The sequence below is a fragment of the Glycine soja genome, chromosome 5 (genome assembly GCF_004193775.1).
Source record: "Glycine soja cultivar W05 chromosome 5, ASM419377v2, whole genome shotgun sequence".
Taxonomy (NCBI): Eukaryota; Viridiplantae; Streptophyta; class Magnoliopsida; order Fabales; family Fabaceae; genus Glycine; species Glycine soja.
Window position 1 is genome coordinate 36,969,749 of NC_041006.1, and position 19,705 is coordinate 36,989,453.

General features: G+C 31.0%; 1 protein-coding gene and 2 pseudogenes across 1 annotated transcript; all 3 read right to left on the reverse strand.

Annotated features, from left to right (window-relative positions):
* Nucleotides 1–9,052: 9,052 nt before the first annotated feature.
* On the reverse strand, nt 9,053–10,622 carry LOC114412937. The gene is made up of 2 exons (XM_028377057.1): nt 10,273–10,622; nt 9,053–9,985 (listed from the first exon to the last, which is right to left on the reverse strand). The coding sequence occupies exon 2, from the start codon at nt 9,925–9,927 to the stop codon at nt 9,400–9,402; it is 528 nt and encodes a 175-aa protein (XP_028232858.1). The 5' UTR covers nt 9,928–9,985; nt 10,273–10,622; the 3' UTR covers nt 9,053–9,399.
* Nucleotides 10,623–14,744: 4,122 nt separating this feature from the next.
* Nucleotides 14,745–16,500, reverse strand: LOC114412939 (annotated as a pseudogene).
* Nucleotides 16,501–18,610: 2,110 nt separating this feature from the next.
* Nucleotides 18,611–19,199, reverse strand: LOC114412940 (annotated as a pseudogene).
* Nucleotides 19,200–19,705: the final 506 nt, after the last annotated feature.

The following is a 19,705-nucleotide window of genomic DNA, read 5'->3' on the forward strand; positions in this document are numbered from 1 at the left end:
AGTTTTGTCAGAAATTGCGCTAAGTCCAGAAATCTTGCTGCCTCGACTTCGACTCGACCATACGCCAGCTCGATTCGCCCAATGATTCGAAGCCCTCTTTCTTGTCTTAGCCTTATACTTCGTAAACATTTCCTTGAATCTGTGAATCCCTTTCAATAGACTCTCCTTTCCCTTCGATTCGAACAGAATCTGGCAAAATTCGTATTTAGAGCATATTTTTAGCTCATCAAAAATATGGGCTAACAGAGCTATAGTTAGATTATGCGGAAATTATTACCTCTTAACTCATTTTTAATTTTTTTTATCAATTTTAGGATAATTTTTTAAAATTAAGCGAATGTTTCGTTAAATTCAAGCTAAACCAGCTATTGTGCACATTGTAGCTCGAACAACCAGTTATCATTTTGGGCTTTGCTGAGAATTCCCACACACACTCTTTGCTCTTTCAGCATTTCAGCATTTCCCACACACACACACACACATATATATATATATATAATAAACATTTAGCCTCAACTTAGAAGTAAATTTCTGCTTAAAATATGCTTCGTTGCTCTTGTAATCTTATAGTCGTTTTTTTAAGATACATGCATATATACTCAGGGTGTCTTGGTTCTCTGATAAGATGATTTTAGAGAGACAAATAAAAAAGAAGAAAGTCAAGTGTCTTAGAAATTTTACAGAGTGGTTGTAGAATATTAAGATATAATTTATAATGTTATTTATTTTTTATTTTAATTTCTTAAAGTCAGTTGTAGGATTATAATTATTTAATTGTTGGCATTTGTTCGGTTACATATATAATTTCCTAAAGTTAAGTCAAATATTGATTTTTTGTCATAAAATTTTGGTATTGATTGCTAATGTACTCATAAAAAAAATGAATACATTAGTAATCATTTTATATACATGTGTGTGGTTATTTACAATATAGTAGATAGCTATTAATTAGCTCTCTGACACTCTCATATATGGGCTGCATTTGTCATGCTGTTATCACAATTCACAAGAACACATCTTCTAAGTTTTTACATTGACTGATGTCATGAGAGTGCCCTTTTATTTGACGCCTTATTCACTATTATGAGGGCGTTCTTCCTTAGTTGTCTTCCAATTTCTTTCTTAACTCTACCTAGAAAACACCAATCATTATAATTTTGGATCCTAATAACAGAGACTTAAGATGGTTTATCACCCCCAAAGTAATATCGATGCATACAAAAGTAGTTTAATTCTCTGATAGGATTTGAATATATCCTTCTAGAATTATCTTTGCCGAATATGAGACTAATTTTTTGTTGAAGATTTTAGTTCTTTACGTTCTCTCAAGAATATATTGTGTGAAAATGAAACCTATGTTAATTTCTTACAAATTGAACCTATGTTTTTAATTTTAAGAAAACTTTATTTGAATGAATATAATTGATTTTTCTTACTCTACTTAAAGAATCTACAATGGGGTTATTTGTACAAGTTGCTTAAAAATAAATTGCATTTAACAAAACTTGTTGTTGGAACACGTATTTGATACATCATTTTTTATATAAGTATCATTGCTTACTATTTTTGTCAATTAAAAACATACTTTTCAAATCAAGAATCAAGGGAAATTATTAAACACTTCAGAAACCTTAATATTGAAATAAATTTTTATATAAAATTCTTAAATTTATGTGACATTATAAAATCATAAATTTAAAATACATAACTAATTTAAACCATCATACATTTTAATATTGGTAGTCATAAAGAAGAGGATAAAAATGACAAAAAAATGTCATGTTAGACACCAACAAATAACGAAAAAATCAGCAAGTCAGCCATAACTTCAGATTGAATCACCGAACAATCCTCACTAGAAAACATTTTACCAGGTCCTTTTTATTTGAGAAAACTCAAAGGATAACAAAAGAAAATTAAAATCAGGATAGATATATTTTGATTGAGCATCCAGCGCACAGATAAAAATTCTATCTGGAATGTGCTGCAATCCACATTGCGATGAACCCTTTAAAATCCAACAAATTAATTACATTCCTTTGATATTTATGAAAAACCTTAAACATCATATTATGAAAACGGAGAGAGTATACCAACTATTAAATACTTGAAGGAAACTTTGAAGCCTACAAGACTCAATTTTAGTACATTCAACCATATTTGTACACCAAAAAGAGAAGAATACATTATTCTCACATAATTTTGCTAATAAATCATGACCAAGTTGCAACCTCAATGATATCCTGAACACTAAGCAAATCAAAATAACCAAATCATTAAATAAATTTTCATTATGTACCACTCGCAAATGACACCACTAAACGAGCTGTACTCAAGCAAAAAAAGATGGTTACATAATGCATATCATTTAGTTCCATGACTACTAATGACAATATTTCTTCTAAATAACCCCCTTTTTGTTGGCAATATATCTAAGAGAAGTTGGCATGAGAAGGTAAGAACCTTTTGAGGAACAAGACATTTCCAGAAACTTTAGAAAATAACAAAATCGGTAATTAGAGATTACTAATTCCGAAGGAACCTGTACACAGATCCAACCTAATTTCCAAACCCATGCATCTGCCCTTTCCTTAAATATATAGGGAGATTGAATTTAACAGGGACATAATTACATTAACACCTTTAATAATTAGTGTAGGTTTTTCCTAGACCAAAAAACTCCTCCACCTCAATTTACAAGCCCAAACGTCATATCATTTTTTCACCACTCCCACGTATGCTACACATTTTTATCTTTTGAAATTTGAAATAATCCAGACAAGGAATGTTTCAGAGTAATATTAGCCAATTATCATGCCAGGACAATTTCCAACCTTCTTTACACCCTGTTTTGGAACCAATTCAGAGTAATATTAGCCCAAACTCAATATTCACTCCGTATCTCTATCCGTCAGTTTTTTTTTTTGAACGAAATTAATTATTAATAAAATTAATGGATGTTTCATACGAATATGATAACTCAACTTTTGGGGGAGGGGAGTTAATAACAACTGTAGAGGATTTACATCTATTTATATAACTTTTGGGGAGGGGGAGTTAATAACACGAGACCTGATAGAACTTGACTTGTATCAAGGGATTAAAAGAAGGATCTACTCTACAAATTACTACATTAACTTGATTAGTATAGAAGACACGTGAGAATGCAAAATCCATCACATCTTTGGGGGTTCAATTATTTGTCAGAGTTCATATTAGAGTACTAACCGCATTTCAATAGATTCAAGAATTCATATATAATATCCCAAGAAAAATCTTCCATTATATAAAGCTCTACCATAACAACACAAACATAACTTTTTTGAGAAAAAGATTTTTTTTCCGAAAAATATTAATTTATTAATTTTGTAAAAAATGTAAAGGACTCAAGATAAATTGTAGATACTTCAAATGTCTGCATAAAAATCATCTGTCATCACTCCCTATTCCCTATCCTATCCCTCCAATTAGATCTTTTGACATATAAATTAAATTTTCTAGGCAGGTTATCACCTGAATTGGACGTCGTCCCACCTTTAAATCACGTCTATCCTCATGCAAAACCTGGAACTTTTGTGTCTTCCAATTTGTTTTTCATACTATCAAATTGCTCTCTTCCTCTATGTTGATTATGTTTTGTTCCAGCACCGACACCTCAAGCCAATTCCATAAGCCTCATCATTACTAACAAGAACTCGGGACAACTCTATCAAGAAAATTTGTTCTTTGAGAGCTCTAGATTTTATAAACTTTGAAACTTCTCATCAGAATCTCATATATCTAATACAGTACTTTGGGGGACTGTTTGATTCAAAGGTTGAGAGGAAGAGAGGGGATAGATTTAAATTAGATATTTTGTTTGGTTGAAACTTGAAATGAGAATAAGGAAGAAATTTTAATGAAAAAGGAAAATAATGTGTTTCGATTTAGTTTAAATACATTGTCAAATCTAAACCAAATTAAATCAGTTATTTTATAGTTTGGTTTGAATTAATTTTTTAATTTTTTTTTACAATAATTTATTTTTATACAATTAACAAAAAATTTGAAATGATGTAAATTTTAATAACTAATTGTTAATAACTATATTATGAATCTCATATGAAAAAAAAGTACATTACAAATTATTCACACACAATTAGTTATGTGTTGTCAAAATGCCCTCCCAGTATAGGATTATGAGACTTTAATTAAATGGGGGTATAAGAGAAAAATTAATATAAACAATGTACAGTTTAGTTTGATTTGTTTTTTTACAATAAAAACTAAATATCGAATCAAATCGTAATAAAAATATATAATTTTTCTAATTTCCGATTTGATTATTTTGGTTCGTTTTATAATAATTAAAAATTGTTTAGTTTGATTTTAAGCACATGAGAATATTTTAATCAATACGCAATGGAAATGTTTGGTGAATTAAATCCCACTTACTCGTAAAAGTGGCCACAATTTATGCTAGATTCAAAGTTTATCAACATATTCTATCTTCCAATTTATTATGAATGAAATTTCATGATTCCAGTTTTGTAAAAAAAAAATATATATTTTGTTGAGAAAGATAAAATTCATTTAAGTAATTTCTACCCTTGAAAGAAATTAATATTTGACTATCCATTTAGGTTCAATCTTAATAATTATCGATGTAAAAGTGAGGCGCCGCTTGCATCTATGATTGCATTTTTCTGTATTTTTTCGATTCCTTACATTCTGCACCACAAAAAGCACAAGAGGAGGAAAAAAAAAATACTTTTTCACCTTTTCATTTTTGATTTTTTAATTATAAGAATCCACCCAATCTTAGTGGTCGCCCTCTTTGAAAAAGTTGCCAAATCCTTAAGAGCTCTTCTTTTGTTATCCCGTATCCTGCATTCTTCCCAGCTATTGGAGAAAAGAGGGAATAAGAAAGAGACACAATGAAGTGATGTGAAATTTATTTGAAAAATGGATGTTTTCATATTTAAATTTTACGTGATAGGTTTATGTTTATTTTCTTTCTACAGGACATTTAATGAGTAGGACTTGATATAAAAATTAATGTAGAGAAAATAGATATAAAATTTGTACTTGACTTACTACGTAATGAAATTAGGAATGTAGTTAGTTATCTTGATCTTAATGGGACCATGGCTGCTAAATTTTCATATTTCTTCATTTTTCGTATATGTATCTTTTTTGTGTGCGTAAGAGACAATACATTTTGATTTTAGTTTGTGTTTAGTTCATACCACCATTAAATTTAGTACAACTGTTAAATCTGACCATGGATTCATAGTGTAAAGCAAAATTAAGTATAACTTAATTAGTTTGAGTTACGAAGAAACAAAACTCCATGGTGTTATCGATCTCCTTAGTTGGTGGAAGTATTTATTAAAAAAATGATTTATAGATTATTAGTGGCATGATACCGGAAATTGTTCAATGAACATGTTTTATTTCATTCATTAATCACAAGATATGTGACAAGATTAGAAATTAGTCTTTATCTTGATTATGATATAAGAAGACCTATAGTCTGAGTTTTTAAAGCACACACTATACCCTCTTTATCAAAAAAAAAAAAAAGAAGCACACACTATACGCTTGTCTTTCTCACCTTATAGCTTTAAAGTATGATATATTATTTCTTGAAGGGGCAATTGATTATGTATCGATGAAGTGGCTTTGCCTTTGGCTATAGAAACATATATAAACTCTGAATTTAAGGTCTTAATCAAACTCCTTCACTGTGAGAAGTTTTTCAACTTTTCTTAATTTTAATTTACAGTTTATTTAAAAGAAAAACATTATATTTTTTTATTGATTAAATTTAAAAGCAAAACATTATATTTTTTAATGATTAAGTTTAATATATTAATTTATAGATTAATTTTTATAATTTACTTGAGTAGAGTTTTAGAAAGGATAAAATCAGTAAGAAGTAAAATAGAAATAAAACATTAGTTTTGTCTTACATGTTTTGTTGGATAAAAAAGTGAAGCGAAAGAAAATAAAGTTTTCTTGTAAAAATACATTTTATTATTAATACGTCTAAATTTTGTGAGGTAGCGGCAGGCTAATCAACAAGGTTAAAATTGTAATTTTGAGTGGGTCTCACATTTTTTTATCTTCTTGTGAAAGGAGATTTTTTTTTTCTTTAGGCTTTGTTTTTTATTTTCTCTATTTCTCTTTCTAATAAAACAACATAAAAATACTTTGAAGATCGTAATAACACATTATTTCTAATGGTTAGAATTTATTCAAAACTACATCAGAGAAAAAATAACTCAATAAATAATAAGTGATGAAACTAAAAAAAAAATTATATTTTTATTCTAAATTCCAACTATATTGTTAGCTTTTTCAGAAGGTAAAAATATAAGTTATTTTTATAATGTACTTTATAGAGGATGTGATTAGAAGAATATATATTAAAAAGTACAGTATATTGTTATCTTTTTTTAGATACTTTTTTCTCTTCCACTTCTTCTCAAATTTTATGTAATTAATCGGATTAATTAAGTTTTTAATCTTTTAAATTTTTATATTATAATTTTTAGTTTTCAAAATATTTTTGACAATTTTTAATCTTTTACTAATTTTTTGTATTTGTTTTTAGTCTTTTAAAACTGTTCGTCCATTTTTAATTTTTCATTATTTTTATTGTTCAAAAATAATTTTAAATATAAAATAAATTAGGAATTAAAAATTGATAAAATAAATATTAATTTCAAACCATAAAAATGAACAAGAGACTAAAAATAACCAAAAATATTTAGAAGAACAAAAAATGCGGACAAAAAATTAAGACTAAAAATTACATAATTTTTTTAATAACTAAAAATTAAAATCTAAAAAATTAAAAAAACTAGAAACTTAATTAACCCTAAGAATATGTTTGGATATAAAATTTTAACTGAGGAAAATAATTTACTAGAGAATTTAAATTTCTTTAATCTAAAATTGTTTGGATATTCTTTTATGAAGAATTTAAATTTTTTAAATTTTAAAACAAAATTTTAAACAACTAAAAATGTGAAAATTTAATTTTCTTCTTAAAAGATGAGAAATTAAAATTTTCTTCTTGATACTTCAAAAAATGTTTGTGCATTTTCTTTATAACCATCATCTTCTCTTCCACCTAAAATTTTTCTAAATCTCGTTCTCAAACTCGCGACTCTTCCCTCACACCAATGATCATCTTCTCTCTAAGAAACACCATCTGAGCTCACGGAACGTTGATCGGGTGCAGGCATAGGGGACATATAGAATTGTACCCGCTAGTCAGGGGAGCAGCCGTCACTACCTATCACGCGGTGGAGGTGATCATCGACGCGGAGGGTCTGGACCATGCCTTGCACCGTTGACTGAATGCCGTCGCGGTCAAGTATGATGGTGTCGTCGTGTTTCACCTCTCATGTGACTTTCCATACCGCATCAATATTCTTTTCTTTGGAAGCACACCAACCATATATTCTCTTCTCTTTGCATTTATTTTCTTTCCTCCTCGCAATTTTAATTTTTTTTTATCCAAATATAAAATTTTGAAAATAAAAGAATTTCAATTAAAATATTTAAAATTCTTAAAAATTTAAAATTTTTCAAAATTTAAAATTTTCTCATCCAAACACAGGATAAAAGTATTGTCGTTATTTAGTTGTTTCCATGTCAATTTATTTCTATATAAGAAAAGGCACGACAGATAAATACTATATAAAATTCTAGTAATAAATTCTATGGTTTGGAGAACAAGAAAATGCTTATTTTCACCCGAACCACAATGATAACACTGACATATCATGAGATAAACAGGAAAAATTCTTTTAGTCGATCAAAGATTTAATTGTCGCACGCCGTTTTCCAGTAGTATATAATAACAATAACGTAGAAAGTTTACATTATTAATCTACACATTAACTTACTACTCTGCATAACTTTTGTAATCTACACACTAACTACTTTGTCTACATTTTATTCGCCACTGATGGTGGAACATTCAAGTAAATAAAAAACATAAATGCTCTTGGATAAGAAAAGGAGAATCAGAACCAGAAATAAACTATAATAGAGCTTTGCTCAAGGCTCTCGCCATCCAGCCAATCCCAGAGGTCAAAGGCTACTGTGTTAATAACCTTTGCATGATGCCAGTGCCACTAACCAAACCATTTCCCAATCATAAACATACCCAAAAGAATAAGATGCTTAAACTAAAGCCATATCCTGCTAATTTATGCAAACTTAGCATAACATTAATGCATTATTAGAATATAATGGGAAAGCAATGTGGGGACTTTCAATTCTTTTTATCACAAATTTATCTCTTTGGCCTTTTCTTCATCTAACCTCACTTGTTTTTCCCCTCACTTGTTTGTAGTGGGGTGAAGTACAACATGACTTTGCACTGCATAGATTAGACACTGATGAATGAATCTGTCCTCCCCCATTTGGGGGTCCAAAAGAATTTCTTATTTTTTCCCAGTTCAGAAAAAAGGAGGAAAAGTTATCAACTTGAAGGAATTCTATTATAATCACATCTCAGTACTTCATAGAAAGTGATTGTAGCATTATGTCACACTCTCTCTCCTTAAAGGATGGCTGACACTGACGAACTACTATATCATTTTCCCAAGTGAATCAATAGAAATAATGATAAATAAAAAAACTCAAGTGCCTGGCAAAAGCATAATATCTATCATGTCGTAATCACCTTCCATTATGATCCAATACAGAATTACACATATTACAGTGACACAGTAGGAGTAGGATCGTTCTATCTGCATCTCAATCATAGCTTATCTTTGTGCGTGTACTATTCTAAATTCCGAGCTTCAACAATTAAAGGCAAAAAAAATTGAAACCCATTACAAACTTCTTCGCTTGTTTCACCTCTTCCAGAAAATTACAAAATTATAATACCGTCTGATCAATTTCATTCCCCACTAATTGTAGCACGACCATAAAATCTCAAAAAAAAAATTGCTATCTAAAACCAAGGTTTTAAATTACGGTTAGAGTTTTGTTGCGATCTTTAATATTACAGAAAATTTCAGATAAATGTAGCCGATACAGAATATTTTACTACCACAGAAACCTTAAAACCTTGACGTGTTGTGTCGCAGACCGTTTTATAAAACCTTGACGAAAACATACTCAATTATGGTCTAAATATAACTTAAACTCTCCAACTGGTTAATTACAAACCTCATATTATATGGACAACCTTATGTACACAGCAACCTTTGCAGAAGCAGAGTAAAGTATTAAAAAAAGAGGAAATTATTTATTTTCTCTCTACATATTTTGAAAAAATGGGGTTGGAAGCCTATATGAGGATTATCATATAAACTATATGGACATGACATGACCCTTAGGCAAAGGTTGTGACTTGTGAAGAAAGAAGAAGAAGAAGAAGAAGAATTGTTACATATGAGGAGGTGACTCAGAAATGCTCTCCAAGTGAGGCCTCCACACAGCAACACGCCCTCTTCTTCTGTCTCTTTGCGTTGACACCTTCTCTGAGAGTATATCATTCAAGTAGCGATCAGAGACAAGCAAGCTAGTCATAGACATAGTCGTGGACACGTTGGTGTTGTTCCTTGTTCTCTCTCTGTGTTCCTTCTTCTTCTTCTTCCTCCTCTGCTGGTTCTTCTCTTGTGGAGGAGAAGGAGGGAGTGGCATGAGGAAGTAAATCTTCCCACGTTGGAGCTCTGCGTCGGGTGGCACCACCACGATCTTTGGGACCCCACCGCCGACGCCGCCTTCGGCGGCATCCGCGGCGGAGGAGCACGGCTTCTTGAGGACGTGTTTGGGGTGTGCCTTCATAACATCACTGGCCTTGATGGTGCCACCGATTTCTTCTACTCTGCCATTGGAGTGCACTATGCGGATCACGTCGAGAGCCCCACATGGGAGGATGCAAGAGATGCAGCACCTTATGCAGTTTCTCATGGCTTTTTCTTCCCTCCCTTTTTTAGCATTGGTGTCTCCAGGAGGAGTAAATAATATACTGTGGGGGAGGAAACAAAGATAATTTAAATAAAAATTAATAGTAAATAATAAATGTGCTAAGAATATGGTTAATAAACTCAGAAATAAAAATATTCTAATCTAATCGATAAGAATTATATATATAAAAGATTTCGCCCTATTTTTGAAATTTGTTAATTTTTGGTTTGCTGCTTTTGAATAGGTGGGAGGAATATTTTCGTTGCTAGGTTGGGAGAAAATTCATGGCGTGAATAATTGCTTAACACCCTGTAGTTTGGCTTTTGATACATAATTTAGGGACCCTACCCTCATCCCTCGAGCTAACACTCTCTTCCCTTTACTGAGTTCAATAATATTAGGTCGGGAGGACTGAAAGATTGGGATACCAATGGTATATTAAACGATGGGACTTCTCAGCAATCAAAAACTTAGAACCCCTTTTGAATGTGTCATGAAAACACATACTTGTCTCAATAAAAAGTTGGCACTTGTAGACCCCTGAATGAACAATATTAATTATTAATTATTTAACGCTAAAGTTTGGTTGAGAAGGGTGGTGAAGTAGGGTCAGTCAATGAGAGAAAGAGAATGTGTTTTGGTTTGGAGTGAAATGGGAGTATGAGCGCTAGCTGGGAAATGGGGTACAGCGTAGAGGAGGTAGGAGAGTTCGTGATCGTTCAATATCCCCAAGCAAGAGCATGTGGATTGTGGTTTTCATTGGAAAGTGAAGTGTAATGGCTTTTAGGTTTGTGAAGTGCTTTGACTATGGCCAATGTGTTTGTCTACTAGCCACATCTCCAAGTGCAACCCTTCCAAACTGCTTTTATCCGTTTCGTTTTCTTTCTTTTCATACATGGAATTTCACCATTTTTGCCATCTATCATACACTATACATTGAATTAAAGTCAAGTACACCTACTTTTCTATTCTGTCCATTAGTACCATTACCATATTTGATATTGATGAGGTAATGATGGTAAGGCATAAACATTATCTGTACAGTAGTGCAAAACTCTCTTTGGGGCCGCAGCTTCACTAGTAATCACTTTCTTAGATAGGTAATGAGATAATGATTATTAGGTATTGTGTACACAGATTGTCACTCTATAATAACTCATATGGGATCCATGCAAAAGTTAACGACACAGCTCAAATCAAAATTATGGCAGTACCACCTATGTACCTCAGAAAGATACCTAATATCTATACTAGTAAACTACTATACGACAAGAGATGTTGCTCTCCTTTCCTAATTGTTCAAAGTTTATAAATTATAAGCGTTAAGATTTCAACTTCGAATATCATAGTTCTCTTTTAAAGAGAGTCAACTAACTGAAACTGAATGACACAGACACACTCACAAACATGTTATTTTTATCATGAATGTCGCCAAATTGGCATTGGATGGTGTATGTTTTATTCCTTGTTATGTAAAGAGTGGTAGCTCAAACTTCAAAGAGGCTTTAAGTATAAAAAAAAAAAACAAACTTGAATTCAAAATTAAGATAATGACATCAAAGAAAGTGATTGTCCTAATCTATTAGGGAAAGCTAGGAAGTAATTTAGGGGTGATTGATGATATGATTTAGTATATGTCTTGTTGCATTATGGAACTTTTTAATTAATAGCCATTAGCCAAGCCTTGCGAGAATTGGCCAAAAGAAGAGATGCAGTTAAAAGTATTTAATTACCTATTAATTTGAGTTAAGTCACATCCATAATGTGGCCCGCTCTTTAAATAAGTGCAGATGTAGATGTTAGTGGGCATCATGTGAAGCACTGAGGGAGGGTCCAAAGCTGGGCTTTGATATTCTATTTGCTCCGTGTCATCCAAATTTGGATGCCAAGTTAACTTCGTTTTATTATGCGATAAAAAAAATGTTATACTTATAGTCTTATACTGTACGGTTTAGGAGCTCAGAGACAGGTCGACAATGTAAGGACCCACCACGTCCTTAGGGGAGATCCTGAGTGACGGTTGCAAGGAAAGATGAGGAAGGTTATCAACTTGTGTGTGAGAGTTCTATTCTAACATAACATAATAAGGACCAACCTGACTTGAGTGTTGCATTGAAGTCTCGGTATAGGTATTATAAATATTCTTAGCACATGGCGAAGTCTTAATCATGTTGGGGTGAACATATTATATCTTAGGAGACTTGTATATCACATAGATATGTTAATTCCTCCATTAATGAAATGAAAAACAAAATAGTTTCTCAAAGTGTAGTCTGTCATTCAATTAAGTTAATCTGTTCATTAAGTCTTCTACGATAACTTTGAAGAGTTTAAAGTCTATATATGTATACAAAGACTATTTTGAAGAGTTTAAGGTTAAATATGAAAACTTTGTAAGTCCTTTAATTACTAAACTTATTGTCATATTAACCTTTGAATTTGACATCTACTCTCATACGAAATTAAAAAAATATTCCTTGAAATTCACAACTAATATTCAGTCTAATAACGCTGCTATAATTTGGTTCATACTAGTTTACATACACTGATGAATGAATTGCAGAAATTTGTTAAAACAAGCAAACAAAGAATCCAGAGGTATTATAAAGTGCTAACCTATGTCACAAAGAGTCTCCTCCATTATGTCAGTGTGCCAGGATAACTAAAAGCAGTACACATTTACATAAAGCATCTTTTTGTCCAAAAAAATTGCAGTGTTGCTCTCTGTTTGCAATGATTTTACAATAAGCTGAAGAGATAAAGAAAAAAGGAAGACGTGAATAAATTATTCCTTTTTTTATTAACTATGATTTTTTTGGACTTTTCCGTTATCTCATTCCTATGATTCTCTTTTTGGGTCCAACTTTTGTGTTTGTTTTTTATGGACTAGATTTTAATTTATCCTATTGATCGGGTTTGGGCTTAAGAGAGTTATTTCAGTTTGGAGTTTTTTTAATAATGGGCCACGTGTTTCTTTTAAATGAATTTTATTCAGCAGATAATTTGTTTTTTAAATTCATTTTAAACGTGTAACAATATAAAATCCAAAGTAATGAAGAAAAAAAAATGCAATTGACGTAACTTGTTTGATAAGACACATTCAATTTATGGAAAAAGACCTGAATTTAATTCAATTCCTACAAAATATATCTTTGGAGAGAAGTAATGAATTTTGTGACTAAGTCTTCAATTAATTAAAGATTAGTCTCATAACCGAGTAAAGGATGAAAGCTTGTGGGATTAACACAAGATCGTACAGGAGAATCAAATGTTAAAATTACAGTAGTTACCAAATGAAACAAACAAATTGAAAAATGATAAAAATAAAAATAACAAAATAAAAAAATAAAATAAAAGTGCAAATGAGAATAAAAAGGACGAATTTTCTATTTTGCATTATTGTTATATTAAAGAGAATTTTTTTTAAGAAAAAAAATATTTTTCTATTGTTTGATCATAAACGAAAGTAAGAAGAAAATCTAATTACATTAAATAACATTTATATCATTTGTAATATGATGATGATTTTTTTGTTTTAATGAAAACTTCTTTCTCCTTCATTTTCTCAAAGTACTTTTTTTAAGTTTCATTTTTTCCCGTTCCCATTGTTTCCTTTCCGGTATGGTATTAGCAAGTGCTGTTTGGTTTGGTATTGGAAAATTAATTGAATTTAAAATTGATTTTGGATAATTTTTTCATGTTTCATTCCACGTTAGAAAATGATTAAAAATTAATTTTTGACCCAAAATTGATTCAGGGGTAAAACAATTTTGATGGATTCAAAATTTTATACTGAATTTTATTCTTAATTTAATTTTATAATAAAATATTTAAACAAATTATATTATTTTAAAATCAATTTTACAAAATCAATTCTATTTAAAATTTATTTTATCAACGTTGAATCCAAATTTTGTACCGAATCTAGTGATGGATATTGTCATTTTCCTTCTTTGCATTTATTTTATTTCCATTCACTTTAATGTCAACCAACAAAAGGATAGTGCATTTTTTTATTTGTTTACGCCAATGTAAACAGAGAATTTTATGTTGTCAAGTTTACTGTTGACATAAGCATCGCACAAATAAATACATGAATAAAAAATTCTATGAAAAAGTATAATCTTTCTAACAGCATCGTTCTTTAATTTAAAGAATGTGATATGTTTCTACATTTTCTTAGCATTAAATTGATCTTTGTTTAGATAGGTTGTTAATGTAAGAAAGAAGTATTGTTTTAGCCTTTTAGGTGCAGAATATATTTTGTATGTTATGCTATTTGTGGGAGCGAGGAAGATAGTCATCGATCGCTTTATCTTGGCCAATGTCAAATCAAATTTGGCATGAAATGTATATATGTTTGTATTGATTATACAGGTATTTTACCTAATAATTAATTAACATCTCCTATATATACATCTATTTTAGTTCACTTTTTTGGTAAACCGTAAGTCTATTTAAATTGCGTGAAACAAAAATTTATTCCAGTGATCAATATATATTATTTTTCTGATTGCTTTTTAGATCCTGTAACTTGTTTTTATTTTTATTTTTTATTTGACTTAGTTATATACAAATTAGAATACTCCTTGAACTATGTTTTCTTTTTAATTAATTCAATGCGCTATATAGTATATAGTATATATATACTACTATAAAGAAAAATACAATGATGAAGCATGCATGTTGAAGAAAAAGGCTTGAAGCAAAGAAAAAAACATCTGCGAATATTTTGAATCACATGCAACAGAGGCATGGTTCCATTTTCTACCTTCACATTATTTGAAGAAAAACTTGTTCTGTGTTTTATTTTTGCCTTTGACATTAGTACAACGCGGAAGACTATGGTCACACAGAATCATATCATACATACGTCCGATGCTTGTCTCTAAGAAAACAAACACTCGTTGATTGAACCTTCACGGCTCAAAGGGGAGAGTGATCCACTCTTCTATGAGCTTTAATGCCAGCAGACACCAGTGTTTCTGATTTCTTCTTAGTTGGATAAACAGGAAAATAATTCATCCCACACACTCCTGAGAAATTACCCGTGTTTCTTTGGATCCAAATGTAACCATCTTTTCCCCAATCTTCCCCCCATGAATTTTTCGCTATCCAGTAATCTACACCATCAGCTGAACCATATCCCACAAGTAAAACAAAGTGATTAACCCAATACTTTGAACAGTTTCCTCCACCATAAATTCCCTGCACAAATCAATAACAATAATAGTATAATAATGATATAATATTTCCCAAATAGTAAGATACTGTATATATTACTGTTAGCAATTACTAGCTCTATTATAGAAGGAGTGTGATATTTGAGAAAAAAATTAGTCCCATTAAGCATTATATTTAACTTTTTAATGTAATTTTAATTATTTTTTCATTAATATCTTTAATAAATATCACTTTAATTTTTTAATATAATATTAATATTTTTTTCATCTATTTAATAATTAAAGTTAGTTATATAAAATTATTATTCTTTTTTATTAGTTTATTAATTTTTTTGTCTGTATAAAATGTAAGATAACACTTGGAGACACTAATTGGTTGCTCAAGGATGGCGCATAAGAACGCTTTCTCTCTCTCTGATTCTGTACTCTCATATGGCATTCTTATAATGTCATATCCGTCAATTGTAACCTTGTCTTGTATCTACTCCCAGAAAGAAAAAAAAGTGCACAAAACAAAGAGATGAAGGGTTAAATTAATCAAAAGGAATTGCATGCATGCATATTCAGCTATATATTCACAGACCTTATTGGCTTTGTATCTACACTCTTTAGCTCTGTAAGGATAATCAGCATCAGTGGCAATCCCACCATGTTCTAAAACCCATACGAACGAATCATCGGGCCATCCACTGGAACAACCTTCGCTTTCCACACAATCTACGAGTTCTTGTTCAGAAAGGCTACAAGGTCTCCTGTTGCTATTGCATGTACCGCTTCAATGGCTCCCGTGGCAGAAAATGCCCACCCACTCCCTATCAAAATGGTTTCACACTCCACAAGTCATTTTCAAAGAGAGAAAAAAAAATACTAGTGTTAATAATTAGTAATTACGTACTAAAAACAATGGTTTCATGCACGTACCACACAAGCCTTGGTGCTTTACATCCGTGATGACACCCTTTTCCCTCCAATCCCAGGATGCAGGTGGATGGTCACAAGAATGCTGTTCCTCCTTCAATTCCTTGTCGGCCATGTTGATGTGTCGTGGCACATCCTTGGGAGCTTGCAAATACTTTTTGCTGAACTCTTGAGGAGTGATGTCAGCAAACTTGTTCAATCCCAAACGATGAGAGTGGGGTGATTTTCTGTTTGCATTCATGTCCCTGATACAGTTCAAGTTATTCTTGAAAATCTCAAGTCTCTTTGCCTATTCTTCTTGGTTATGGTAGACCCGTCCGTGCTTACTCTTCCATGGTTGGAACAGTGAAGACACCTGTTTCTGTGTGGTGAACTTGGCTAGGTCAAGGTCCAATATGGAACGATGAGATATGCTGGAACTAGAAGAGAGACCTAAGAGGGAGAAAAGAAGCAACACAAGGAAACCCATAACTTGATGGAAAGTTTTTATGGCTTGAAATTAAGATATGGTCACTTCACTTGTACCATCTCGTATATATAGTGATTAGTGAGCTAGCTAGTAATGACTGAAGAAGTTCCCCCGTAGTTATGTATTTGGTGTAAATTAATTTCTGATACGTAATTGAATTGTGATTTGGAAAAATATATTTAATTTGGACACCCAAATGCTTAGTGAGAGAAAAGAGAAAATTAAGAGAGAAAAAAAATATAAGTAGAATAGGTGATATATAATGTGAGAAAAATATAGATAAAAAGAAATGAGATGTAAATGGGGTGTTTAAAATAGAGGGGTCTCTAAATAGCACCACTCTTATGATTTGGCTTACAAACATGCAGGAGTGGAGTGACAGTTCCCAACTTTTTTTATTTTTAAACTAGAACTTTCGTATTCTTTTCATATGAATTTTCATTATGCAGCAGGCAGTGCCAAAGCCAGTCTAGCCAGATATTCTTTTGATTATTTTGGATTATGAAATTGGATATAATTCTCTTTCTATATTTAAAATTTATCTCTAAGTTTTGTGCTAACACAATGATTTTTCATTATATATAAAATAGTAAACTTGTATATACCCATTTAAAAAAATTCAATTAACGTTAAACGTCTATTCTATCTGATTTCGACTTTTAGGGCTTGAATCACGATGTTTTTATATGTTTAGTTATAATTAATTTGATGTGAATGTGAAATAGGACATTTTTCAAATTTTAGCTTCACTATAACCATACTTGTTTCGGTTTGGTAAAATGTAATTAAGTGAAATTGCAGCTTACCGCACCCGGTTGGATTTCAATTGCAAGCGTGTTTTTATCAGCTAGATTAATTATTTCAAAGTTAAATAAGTTTTAGAGTTTTTAATTTTTTTCTCAAAATAATCTATATATTTATTTATAAGTCCGACGGCAATGTGTGTCTGAAGTTTAGGTAATTGGACGCATTTGATTGTTATTTGTCTCCGGTTTAGATCATATGAGTCTTTCCTTCATTTGGTTCATATGCAATTGTTACACTCAATTAGGTTATTTAATTAGCAGGGAAAAGAGAAATATAGCATAAAGCAATAATAACGCATGTCTATAGTGATGTATATTTTTTTTTAAAAAAAAATAGGACATATATAAATTGAAAGGAATATTAGTATCCTTAATTTACTTGCATGCACTTTTTGTCTCACTCACACGTGCAAAATCGAAAAATCATTCAATATTGCAGGCCTTGTACTCAAATGTGGTCCATATAATGGACACTGCATTCAAGATGATGTGATACAATTCTGGCTTTTATAGTGAAGGAAGAATATTTAAGTCTTTTTAGATGAAAAACAATGATTAACAGAAAAAAATCTTACTTAAAATACTCAGTTAAGTTTATAGACAGATAATAATCATAATTAAGTAATATTGTTGAATAGTCCCCACCGTAATCATGATAACCTTAAAAAAAGAAAAAAGAAAACCTTGGCCTCCTTCTTCCCCTGAATCTAAAATGACAATATAATCAAAATCATGTCCACAGACGAAGACATTTTATCCTTTCTTTTCTCCTAAACATACACAGAATCACACCCCATTCAGTAAAATTAAGGTACATAACGAGTTCAATTTCAAGAGAATCAAGGAGAATATGTGTGTCCTGAAGAAATCATAATTGTTTGTAGTTAACTGACCTGAGAATACTATTAGAACAAATTAATGAATTCTTTAAAATGCTTACATAAGTTGCTTGTATAAATGACTACAAGCAAGGTTGCTTAATCATTGGAAAAATAATTTTCCCAAGTCAAAATTTGAATTGTTGTGTGTGGGAAAAGATAAAATGAGACTCAATAAAAATAAGTTAAAAATTCAAGTTGAATTCTATCATTAGAATGAAAATTATTGAATATTTTTAAATCTTGTATAAGAATAAGAAGCTTATTGAAAAGAATGATGATATTCGTACACTACAAAATGCGATGGATTTGGTGGAAATAATTAGAGATGGAAAGAAAGAAAAATGTAGATAGAGAAAGTAATGGTTGCGATATATAAAAAATAAATAGAGATAGACAAAAAAAAATGGTAAAAAAGGGATGGAAGAAAAAGTAGATGAATAATAAGTATTTTCCTGCTAAAAATGAGAATTAAGAAACCAAATTAATATTTTTCAACAGAAGGATTCTTAATAAAAACACGTACCACATTGTCCTTTGTACTTTGCTTCGGTGATGACACCCATTTTGCTCCAATCCCAGGATGCAGGTGTATGGTCGCAAGAATATTGCTCCTTCTTCTTTATGTCCTTGTTGGCCATGTTGATGGGCAGTGACACATCCTTGGGTTCTTGCAAGTATATTTTGCTGAACTCTTCAGGTGTGATTTCAGCAAACTAGTTCAACCCCAAACGATGGGAGTGGGGTCATTTTCTGTTTGCATTCACGTCCCTGATATAGTTCAAATTGTTTTGGAAAATGTCAAGTCTCTTTGCCTCTTCTTCTTGGTTCTGGTAGACCCGTCCATGCTCCTTCTTCCATAGTTGGAATAGTATTGACACATGTTCCTGTGCGGTAAACTTGGCTAGGTCAAGGTCCAATATGTAACGGACACTTGGGATGTTGGAACTAGAAGAAGAAGAAGAAGAAGAGAGACATGCATATATAAGAGGGAGAAAAGAAGCAACAAAAGGAAAGTCATGATGATTAGTGGGTAAGGACTGATGAAGATCCTACGTACGTTGTTAGGATACAATAATGATTATTATCCTAATTAACATATGTGGTGGATATGTTTTTGGTTTGCATTTGCGGTATTTAATTGTGATTCGGCCTACAAGCTAGCTATAGCTATAAGGGAGTGTCACACATTAAAATAACAAGAACTAATTTTTAAATTAAATTTTTTTTGTTTTATTTTTGTTGTTGTGGGTTATCAAATTGAAGATAGATTTCTTTCTTTTAAGATTTATCTCTTTCTGTAATTTTTGTGCTAATACAAAGTGGGTTGTCTATAGAATATAATCAACTTGTACGTAGCCATTTTAAAAACATTCAATTGATGTTAAACGTGTAATATTCTACCTGTTTGTAACATTTAATTAGCGCTTGAATCATTTTAAGATAAAATAAAGTAGAATAGACAATGACTCTCTCTATATATAAAACACCTTTTGTTTACATACAAGTACGTACTGCATTTTTTTT